We start from the raw sequence: 11,507 nt of genomic DNA, 5'->3' as shown, positions 1-11,507 counted from the left end.
TGGACAAAAATGGAGAGGAACTCACAGGTTTGTGAACATTCTTTTGAAATACATTCACATGTTTTCTGTTTAAGGGTTTATTTACATTTACATTTAGTCATTTAGCAGACGCTATTATCCAAAGCGACTTACAAATGAGGACAATGGAAGCAATCAAAATCAACAAAAGAGCAATGATATACAAGTGTCACGTGTATGTTCCCGTTTAGTCCCTGTTTGTCCTTATTTGGTTTGATTCCTGTTTCCTGTTCTCGTTATTAGTTAATCATAGTTCATTATGTTTCATTATCCCTTTTGTCTCCACTCCATTTAAGCCCTGTTTTCTCCTGAGTTTCTTTGTCTGGAATTGTTCATATCAACCTTGCTACGTGTGTTTTCCTGTTTGCTTTTGATTATTAAAATTACTAAAATTCTCCTACGTCTCCTCGCTCCGTGCTCCTACACAGCAGCAGTACTGTGACAACAAGCGTTAGTTCTAAAGGCTTTAGATTATTTGAGATATACTTATTATGCTCCATCAGTGTGCTTTGTTAAATTTGAATTTGAGGGGGTTTATTAAACTGCATGCGGGTCATGTTTTGTTTCGGCAGTTGAAACTACAGCAGCAGAACTTACATCTAGGTCCTCCTCCAATGTCAATACCTGGTAAACGTACAGAGGACTCAGGAACCACTTCAGAGGACGATGGTTTACCATGCAGTCCGCCTGAGACGTCCTTCCATGAGCGAGTGATGCAAGGAACAGTTTACAAGGTAAAAGAACATTAGAGATATGAGTTTAGGTGAGGTAAAACATGTAGTACATACAGTATCTAGTACTTTACCTTTGACAATATCTGAACAGTGTAAATTAATGGAATATGAATGCCATTTTTCTTACTGTATCCTGAATCTCAGAAACATCTGAGCTCACTGAGTTTAGCAGGAACAGGAAGTGAAGAAGAGGAACAGGTAATATTCATGTATTATAATAATAATAATAATAATAATAATACATATAATAATAATAATTCTAAAAATATACATTATATGTGACAGCAGCAAATATTGTCTCATCCAGGGGGATCCTTTCCAGCCATCATCAAGGCCTCTATCCCCAGTCTCCAAACTGTCCCCTCAGCCAATCATCTCTCCCGCCTCAGCCTTGACCACGCCCACTGCAGGAGTTGACTTCAGTAACTCTGCAAGTTACATGCCCAGGTTGGATAACTCAGCTGCCCTGCATCGCATGTCAGTCAAACCAAGGAACCAACGAGCCAGTACAAGGGGAAAACGAGTGCCAACGGTAAGATGAAGCTGTATGTATAATCAGATTTAAAGAGCATAAAGTCGTTTAAATAGAATTCATCTGACACGGCGTTTATACAGGATTTGTAAAAATTAGATCACTCCCATTGTGATCGATGATGCTGTTCACACTACAAGTGCTTATTTTATAATTATTTATAGTTATTATTATTATTATTTTTTGCTTATTAGTACGGTTGAACTGGATCATCGAAGGTCAGAAGCAAAGACATTGGTTAATAGAATGGGATTAAATACATAAAGGATATTTGTGTTGTTTAACATTTAAGACAGGTTTGCGTCATATTCTGAGTTTATATTTTATAATTATTTATAGTTATTATTATTATTATTTTATTTACAGCTATCATGTGTTCAGTTGTATCCTTTAACTAAAGTTAAAAAATTATATTTTAAAATAACTCAAGTCTAATTTAAAGTAGTACTGTTGCTGATTTCTGATCTTGAGTTTATAGCCAACTGGTCCATCACAGTGTTGTTATTGTCAGCTAAAGAGATGAATTAATGCATATTCATATTTATTTTAGAACTACAGTAACATCTTCTGATTTCTCTCAACATGGGGACAGGAGAGCTGTCAATCAATAAATTGGAAAAAAAAGTAACTTGCGTTACTTATTTGAAAAAGTAACTCAGATATTCTCTTGTAAATTAAAAAGTAATGCGTTACTTTACTAGTTACTTGAAAAAAAGTAATCTGATTACGTAACTCGCGTTACTTGTAATGCGTTACCCCCAACACTAAAAATAAATAAATCGAAATGAAGTTGTAATAAAAAAATATATAAATAATATTGGATGAAAAATCTAAATGAGAACTAAAATAAGTTTAAAGTTAAAATGCATAAATTACTAAAACTAAAATAAAAATCAATTAAAGCTATATAGAAATAAAAAAATGACAAAAGCACATAACAAGATTGCTAAAAACTTTAATTGAAAACTGAAAATATAAAAATGAAAGCTAATTCAAAATATTAATAAATACTATAATAGTATATAAATAATACTAAAATAACACTGGTCCATTGGTATAGAATAATCTGAGACGACATGAAGCTTTGACACTTCTGGTGTAAAGCCTAAATTCGACATGGTGCGAGGGGTACAAATGGAGAACACAAAGATCACTTATCACTGATAGCATCTGCAAAAAGTTCCAAATACTTAGTCACTGCTGATTTTAAACTATTGTTTTACAAAACAAACAAACAAACTCTCTTTCCCAGGTATCTCTTTCTCCCAGGCATCGTTCAGAAAGCATCAGTGATTTGGATAACGTTCTGTCTGAGGAGGAAGATGATGAAACCATGACGTCCACTGAGACAGTGCACCATTGCTTGTACTCTTCTCTGACTTTGGAGCTAACAGAGAAACCCACCTCTCCAGAACCTACAGAAACAACTCCTGCAGCGTCAGCACAGAACCAGGAGGAGAACCCTAACAGAACTGAAATCAATCTCCCATCTCTGGGAGTTGAAATCCTGAAGTCAGAAGAGTCTCTTGAAACTGAAGGGAGAGTCACCACAAATCCTCTTTATTTGCAGCCTATGTTCTTTGGCTTGATGTCATCAGGTCCACCGTCACCTTTAGGACTTCCAGAATCTTCTACACCACAAAGAGAAATAGAGTCATTAAGAGTCCATTCACCTATCCAGACACATGATATAAACGATATCCAGATTCAAACAAGTGAGAATCGTGTGTTTGGCACAGATAGAAACGACAACATCCAAGAGGAATCAACATTTAGACTACATCCCGTACCTCTGCCTCGCTTAAAAAAGCCTAAAATAGATATAAGGAGCCCTCCGTCTCCAAAAGGAGCCACAGAGGCCTCAACGAAACCTTGGGAAGCTGGAGTAGAAACTGCACCCGAACTGGTTAGCAGGACACTTAACGCTGAAGAATTACAATTTTTAATTGCATCTGCAAAGCATCGCTCCAAACCAACCACTCAGACAAAGCAGAATGAGGGGCATTTGAAACATTCTCCAGGAATCAAGACCCAACCCATCAAACCCAATCCAGAGTTGCAGAAAGATGAAGAGAGAGAGACAAAACCAACAGAGCTCCAGAATCTCCTCCATCAAACGCAAGAGACGAAGAGCAGTTTTCATAGAGAAGTACCACCTCCTATTATGTCCAAACCAATAATGGGAACCAATCTTAGGAAGGCAGATACCGCTGCAGAACATTTGGAAACAGGGAAACTAGAGGAACCTGAAGACAGGAAGAATGCTTTTGGGGTGCAGCTCCGCACAACCTCTCTGTCACTAAAATATCGCTCGGATGTTTCCAAAATCAAGGATGAAACCAAACGGTACACTTTAGAGTCTAATACAGTGACAGAAGTCTTAGAAGAGCATGCTGGAAAAGCAGAAACCAATTCCAAGAGTAAAACCAGCGTTCCCAGAAAACTAGATCTACAGAATCTGGACTCTCTGCTTGCTGCCCAAGACAGTGAGTGCAAATGTTTTTCTTCTTGTTATATATGTGTTCAATTTGTTCATTCGACATTTTAGTTTTCAAGGAACTAGATAACTGAACTAGAGTTATTATTTAACTAAAACTAAAACCTTTAAAAATAATAATAGTAATACAAAATTTTTTTTCGTTATATATTTTCTTTCAGCTAGTTGCCAAGGCAACATTTCTCATTTTCATTTAGTGAAACTTTGTACTAAAATAACTAAAACTGAAATAAACTATATAGACATGTTAAAAGAATAATAAAATGGCAAAAACACACAACAATGTTACTAAAACTTTGAATAAATTTATGAATTTTGAAATGAAAAGAGAAAATATAAAACAAAAACATATGAAAATATATTGATAAAAACTTTAACAGTATCTCAATGATACTAAAATAACCTACCTACCTAATTAAAATGTTGAAAGAGCCTATTTGTTTTAAGAATCCCTCAAAAGTGTTCTTAAATAAATAGCATTCTGATTTTTCAATTTGCTATGTGTAATATGACTAACATAAAGCCATATAAAAGTACACTTCAAGTAGCAATAAATGTAACTAATTTTGTTAGCATCTTCTAGTATAAAAGTTGCTTAATCAGAGTTTTGACTATATACTGGAAAAAAGGCTAACATACACAGTAAGAGTCTGACTACCATATACAGAAGCCAATCACTGTTTGTTTATATACGTGCCATTAAGCAGTGGTTTTCTCTGAAATTGTTGATACTACAACAATAGACAGCCTCATTCAAAACCTTATACAAATAACAGCACAGCCAAATCAGTCAATGAAAACACAGAGGAAATTGTAAACAAAATTTGTTGTCCAAAAGTAATATTTATTGCTACACAGTAAGAGTCTGACTACCATATACAGAAGCCAATCACTGTTTGTTTATATACGTGCCATTAAGCAGTGGTTTTCTCTGAAATTGTTGATACTACAACAATAGACAGCCTCATCAAAACCTTATACAAATAACATCACAGCCAAATCAGTCAATGAAAACACAGAGGAAATTGTAAACAAAATTCGTTGTCCAAAAGTAATATTTATTTCTAAGAGTTATGCAAAAGCGATCATTTCAGAGACATAACATAAAAACCAAAGTGAAATGTATGATTCTTCTTAGATGTGCATGTGTAATGGAGGCCAGCGGTAGGTGCTGTACAGGTAAACCTCACTCCCCTGATCTCAAGAGGCGCACTAGCGACAGATGTTAGTGGCTGCAGTCCTTAGCCTCCTTGTTAGTGCGCCTGCCTCCCACGCTGGAGAACACGGTTTGAATCCTGCTCGGAGTGGGGCGAGTAAGACCGTCACATTGGTGCCGTGACCCGGATGGGAGTGAGTTTTAGGGGGGGGTGAGTGTAACTGTCGTCTCCTTGTTAGTGCGCCCGCCTCCCACGCCGGAGACCCGGGTTCGAGACCCACTCGGAGCAGGCGAGTGGGACCCGTTACATTAGCCACTTTTCCACTGACGGGCCAGTGCTTTAAATGGGCCGGGCGGGTGACATAGGCTACGCGGAGCTAAACTCTCGAGACGAGACTTATGACAGATAAAATATGTTAATAAATAAATACACGATTGTGATAGAGAATAAGAAGCTGACATCTGATTTCTTCAAGCGGTCGTATTTACCATGTTTACTATGGTAACGTTAATAGCTAGCGTGCATAGTCTTTTGCATTACTTATAAATATTTCTGCCTTCTATGGTGATCATAATCCACATCGGATCAAGTTATTTCAAACACTCGCTGCTGTCTGAAAGTGAGTTTTGAACTAAAATTATTTTAAAATCCGAGGCACGATCAAGCCCCGGAAGTGACAGTGGAAACGCGACTGGCCCTGGCACGCACTAGCACGCCCGCGTTTGGCCCGACAGTGGAAACGCGGCTATTGGTGCCGTGACCCGGATGGGAGTGAGGGTTAAGGGGGGTGAGTGTAACGGAGGCCAGAGGTAGATGCTGTGCAGGTAAACCTCACTCCCCTGATCTCAAAAAGTGCACTAGCGTCAGTCTTTAGCCTCCTTGTTAGTGCACCCACCTCCCACGCCGGAGACCGCGGCTCGAATCCCGCTTGGAGCGGGGCGAGTAGGACGGTCACATATACTTTAATAAAACTGAGTACTGTTTTACAGATGGAAGACCATCTATTCAAAATACAACAGGAGCAAGTAAAGAGGCTGTGTCTGAGCCGGGCTGGATGAGTCTAGCCAGGGAGAAGACCAGAGCCTACCAGCCATTTTTGGACAGATTGGCCACAAATCAGTCACCAGTCCACCCTACATCTCCAACGGCTCCTCCTGCGCAGCCTCCCAAACCAGCCTTACAGCCTAAAACACAGCCACTGAGCACCTCGCTTCATCCACTGAAAGCAGCCAGCCTACAGACCTCACAGAGACCTCCGACAAAACTAGCACCTAGTGGAACAAAAGACTGGCAGGTAACATATGACTGGAGACTACAAAACGCATTTAGCTAAACAGCAGGTTTCTTCTTTCTTTTATTGCTTATTCTCTACCAATAATAAAATACTGCCTTCTGAACTTCATAACTATATTTTAAATAGAATATTCAATATATTAACACTAGGGCTGTCAGTCGATTAAAATTTTTAATCTAATTAATTACATGATGTTTCGATTAATTCATCTAATTAATCACAATTAATTGCAAAATAAATTTGACTGTGAAAATACTTACAAAAAGTTATATAAATATATTTTTGTTAAATGAGAAAGTATCAAGTAGACATTACAAATTGTAGCTTTAGAAATATTTTATTTGATTCAACAAAAAAATGTATTACACATAAACATTTAGGCTACAACGGCCTAACATAAACTATGGAACATAAAAGAAGATAATTTGAGAAACCTCTCAGTATTGTTTGTTCATACAATGAAAGTCATTGGTAACCAAAACAGCTTTGTACCAACAGTATTCAAAATATCTTCCTTTATGTTCCACAAAAGAAAGGTTTGAAACAACATGAGAGTGAGTAAATGATGACAGAATAAAACATTTTTGGGTGAACTATCCCTTTAATGTTTTTATTATTATTGTTGTTACTATTATTATTATTATTACATAAAGGGGCATTTTTTGCACCAATATCTTGAATTTTAGGGCATAACTGCATTTATGGAGTTGTTGCCCTGCATCATATTTGTCAACAGTCAACTGTATGAAATGTAAGATGATGTACAGGTCTGGGGGCGGGGCCAGTGCGTTAACTGCGTTAAAATATTTTAATCGCGTTATTTTTTTGTAACTAATTAAGTTAACGCGTTAAACTGACAGCCCTAATTTACACTGAAGACAGACAGGACTAGACAGGGTGCTGGTAATGTTCTGCCAGGACCCTAAAGCACAACACAATGAAAAAATCAATACAGAAAACTCCTTCATATTAAAAACAGTATTTGCATTTATATTGTAATTATATTAAATTACATAATTATTTTGTAATTTTTCATAATATAATATAATATAATATAATGCACCCAGAATAATAAGAATAAGAATAAGAAATAATAAAAAATGAATTATTTACTCTGCAGGACAAAGGCAGGAACAGTACAGCAGAAGATGACACAACAAAGAAAGCAGCAAGACTCACAACACCTAACAATACCACAGAAGGTAAAGCACTGCTTTGACTGTCATTCTTAAATGTTCGTATTATTTTCCCTCTTCAAAGCTTTACCATTTGGTATTGACATTGTGTATGTGTGTGTTCCTCTGCAATAGTACTTACGGTCACATCTGAGCCTCCAGCAACCTCATCATCACCAACAGACGCCTCTCAGCAGCAGCAGCTATGGTCAGATGGAGCTCAGCTGTCCTGGATGGAGCTCGCCAAGAGAAAGTCTTTAGCTTGGTGTGACAAAACTTTAGAATTAAGCTGAGACATTCAGTGATAAACTGATAAAGTGGTGCAATACCTAATGTTACAACGAATGAATGTAATACTGCGCGTGTTTTTACATGACTGATCGAGTGTGAGTGAGTGATAGAGATTATCGCTTGTATGCTAGTAGATTATTTTTAATTAGAATTAATTTGCATTAATAAGATGTTACTCAGATTTACACAAATAATATGGTTACTGATCAAGCCTTGTTATATACATAATTATGAAAGAAGAACATGTATATGGGAAGTTCATCATCTTTGTAGTATGTTGTTACATCAAAACAGCTGATTCCCGAATCTTAACAGTCATAATAAACTAGGAAGTTACACAGTGAATACTTATGTTTAGTAGATATAGTGGGCCAAGTCAGTGCATTATATAACAATATATCAAAGTGGCATATTAAAATGCAATATTGCACAAACACTTTTCAAGCATTGAACCTGCTTACTATATGAGAATATGATACTTACACTGCCCTCTTGTGGAAGCATTATACCTGGGCTACGCCTACAAGAGTGTCAGTAGTAATGTAACAAATCCATCGTAGTTGTGAGAGGAGCTCAGTGGACAGGATTTGCCAAGGGATCCCACACAAGGATGCATATTCTATTCAAATTAGGATGACAGGTGACAATTAGTTATATTACCTGCATTTTAAGAATCTGATATATATTTCTCAACATTGATTTCATGAATTTTGACCTACCCTTCATCATTTAATGAAATACACAAAAAAGAAAAGAAAAACACCACAGCGCTATACAGACAAATTTATTACCAACTTCTGACCTTATTAAAACATATCCACTGTATATATAGCCTATTATGCAACGCGGAAGTAGACTAAGATTGTTTATTTGTGTGTGCGAGACTTCCGATTCATTAATTATTAAATAACTTGACGAATAAGTGCAGTAGTGCATAAACGGTAAAACTATTTACACTAACCAGTGTATTTACGATTATAAAATTTATATTATAAACCAGTCTAAATCTGCAATATTAAGCAGCATAAAGAACATGTATGACGCAAGCCTGGCACATCAGCTTTACGAATGGCTTTAAAAATTCTGTGGATAGTAAGCAAATTACCAGCTTAAAAGAGGTGAAAGCTGGAATTGGCGCCTAGAGTTAAAAGAGCCAATCGCAGTTTTAAATAGAAGCGTCACCTGTGCGTTTGCTCTCCAATGTGCATGCTCACTATCTGGATATACCCATTTTTATAGTGATTTGGGCTAAATAAGCACAATTTATTTGACCGTTGTTGTAATTTTATTCCCTATTTGAAATATGTAATTTAAACTTAACAATGACAAACAATTTCGGCGATTTTGATCATTCCTCCTTCCAGTAAACGGTAAACTTCACATCGCTTGAGGTAACCAAGATGGCCGCTGAAGGGCTTAGCTTGTTTTCAAAGTGAACTAGGCCTATATAATCATGCTAATGTCTAACAATTGTGTCTGATGCACATGTACATCCATTCATTCACTTATCATCCACACTTTTCCTCCATTTAAGCCATCTCTTGAATTTCAACAGAAGAACACCAATGAAAGCTCTCAAGCAGCTGTCATCAGAAGGGGAACCAACCTAGAAAAGAATAATGCATAAAGATAGCAAAAAACTGGGAACACACAAAAAGGGAGCAAAAGAAGAAGGTGAGTAGAAAATGAGGAGTGGATATGTCAGGCTGTTTGAAGTCGGGCATTGTATTAGGGCGTTATTGTGTCTGACGGCGAGCGATATAATGAAGATGAAGAAAATAAAAGATAGGACTGATGTTAATAATGCGTCGACTCACCCTCTTCATCGCCTAATTGACCGGGCAGGGTCTCTTGAGCCCTCTGTTATTATTTATTAACAATTCAAAGATAAATAATTCACGATTTGGAAAAGAAGCTAGCGGACAGAAGCTGTTAATTGAGCATCAGAAGGGATTGGTGAGGCCTCTGTCCTGATTTAACACCATCCTGGTGTTTTTATCAGTTTTTTTCTTTGTCTTAACTTTATATTATACTAAGTGCAGATCAGGCAGTACTTATCTTACTTAAGGAGTAGACACATTTAACATCGTTTGGTGAAATTTCATGGACGAAATATCAATTCCACTCTATTGGAAATTTCACGTGAAGGCAAAATTTTCCGATTGCAGATTTCGCAACCAGTTCCAAGTACAAAAAGCTGCTTGGTCTCAAAGGTTTCCTTCACAGCTGTGATTGTTTTATCTTTCTGTGGATGAAAATAATTAAGTATTTTAAACTCAGTCATAATTGCAGAGTTTACTATACAACAAATAGTCAAGTCACCTTTATATTATTATTATTATTATTATTATTATTATTGTTTTAGTTAACGTTTATTTATTTATTATTTATTTATAGCATTGTGGCACCACTCATGTTTTTTGCAGAAAATGTAGAAATCTATTTAATCTAACATTTTATAAACTTTTAAAGGAATATACAGGGCATTTCATGCTTTTTTTATTTGAGAAATTCAACAGTAAAAATAGATATTGATAACTGAATTGTTTGTGTTCAATTATTTATGACGTAATGTAATTTACAGTAAATAGATATCCGGAGGGATTAGCCCTGTTCTTATATCGACTGAACAAGAAAAGCTTGAAAGTTCTGCCACAGCATTTTGAAACGATCTTATTTTTTTAAAATGTCTCATGCTTATATACGGCATGCTAAGTTTGATCAGCACGGTTCTCTAGGGCTTTAGATCATTATTAAACCAATCTTGATTCAAAGCAGCTAATGCTTAAAGTTTGCTTTTCACTGAAGTACAGTTTCTGCTGGGATATAATAAGTCAGAGAAATATCCCTCTGAAGGTCTTCTTTAGCTTGCTTCTCATCGGGGAACGGTTCATCAGAAGTTTTCAACAAGGTCCATACAAATCTCCAGCTGCCACAGCACTACATACAGAGCCTTTAATGATCGCTGCTTTGGGGAAGAGTGCAGATGGGAAGATAGTTTAACTTTGCTCCCTTTATATTTGTATTTTTGAAGACATCACTGTAGACTTCACTTAATCTAAAAGTACATCAAAGCTTCGAACGCTGCTTGTGCTAAACATTTGTCTGGTCCTTATTACCAAAGTGTATGTTATGCCCGTGGGACACTGAAGAGTCTAAAAGGAAAAACAAACATGCGCCTTTAGCTCACAAATAACTGTTTATGCTGGTACAAATGAGCATTCTGGGTAAACAAATACTCTCGAATGCTAAAATTAAAACAGTTGTGGTGCCTTGTGACTTGGTGTAAATGATCAATAACAATGGTTTATCTCAGATCACAAGATTTTAATCAAGTGAAATGATGAACATTGTATCAATAAATGAGTGGCACCAGTTTCCAATTTATTAATGACGCTGTGCTTTAATGAGCACAGAACTGCACTGCTTCGCAAGCGGGTCCCGGTCCAAGGTAGAAACACCTCTCCGGAGACGCTGCATTTTGCTTGCTTGATCTATCCGAGTATATTCTCCAAATCCGAGCAGATCTCCAAACCCGCTGAGAAGCGGGTGAGTTCTGAAGCCCGTGCTGGTGAATAATAGAACAAAGAGAGAATGAGCCTTCTGAGGTTCCATTGCTCTTCAGTACCCCTCTGTTGAACACTGGGGGGAAGAGGGTGGAAAGAGATCTGCCTTATCATAAAAAAATGCACTGATGGGTGGAAAACGAATGCTAAAAAGACATATTATTGTGTTGTTGTGATGTTTGGGTTAGATAACAGATGCCTACACATACACTTGCGGGGGATGATGGGTAAAACTTCATCTGA

General features: G+C 36.8%; 1 protein-coding gene across 1 annotated transcript; it reads left to right on the top strand.

Annotated features, from left to right (window-relative positions):
- Window positions 1-616: 616 nt before the first annotated feature.
- On the top strand, window positions 617-7,763 carry LOC107756994 (uncharacterized). The gene is made up of 7 exons (XM_016574325.1): window positions 617-752; window positions 897-950; window positions 1,060-1,284; window positions 2,537-3,770; window positions 5,928-6,232; window positions 7,353-7,434; window positions 7,543-7,763. The coding sequence occupies exons 1-7, from the start codon at window positions 633-635 to the stop codon at window positions 7,698-7,700; spliced, it is 2,178 nt and encodes a 725-aa protein (XP_016429811.1). The 5' UTR covers window positions 617-632; the 3' UTR covers window positions 7,701-7,763.
- The last annotated feature ends 3,744 nt before the right edge of the window (window positions 7,764-11,507 follow it).

Source organism: Sinocyclocheilus rhinocerous, unplaced genomic scaffold, assembly GCF_001515625.1.
Source record: "Sinocyclocheilus rhinocerous isolate Xijiao unplaced genomic scaffold, SAMN03320098_v1.1 scaffold953, whole genome shotgun sequence".
Lineage (NCBI taxonomy): Eukaryota > Metazoa > Chordata > Actinopteri > Cypriniformes > Cyprinidae > Sinocyclocheilus > Sinocyclocheilus rhinocerous.
Note: the sequence above shows the minus strand (reverse complement) of the source record. Positions and strands in the feature narration are given on the sequence as shown.

Bases quoted from the DNA above. Each gene is read 5' to 3' on its own strand.
- LOC107756994 (XM_016574325.1), top strand. From the start codon at position 633: ATGTCAATACCTGGTAAACGTACAGAGGACTCAGGAACCACTTCAGAG. The intron at 753-896 runs GTAAAAGAACAT...CCTGAATCTCAG, and splicing joins TGCAAGGAACAGTTTACAAG to AAACATCTGAGCTCACTGAG. The intron at 3,771-5,927 runs GTGAGTGCAAAT...ACTGTTTTACAG, and splicing joins TCTGCTTGCTGCCCAAGACA to ATGGAAGACCATCTATTCAA.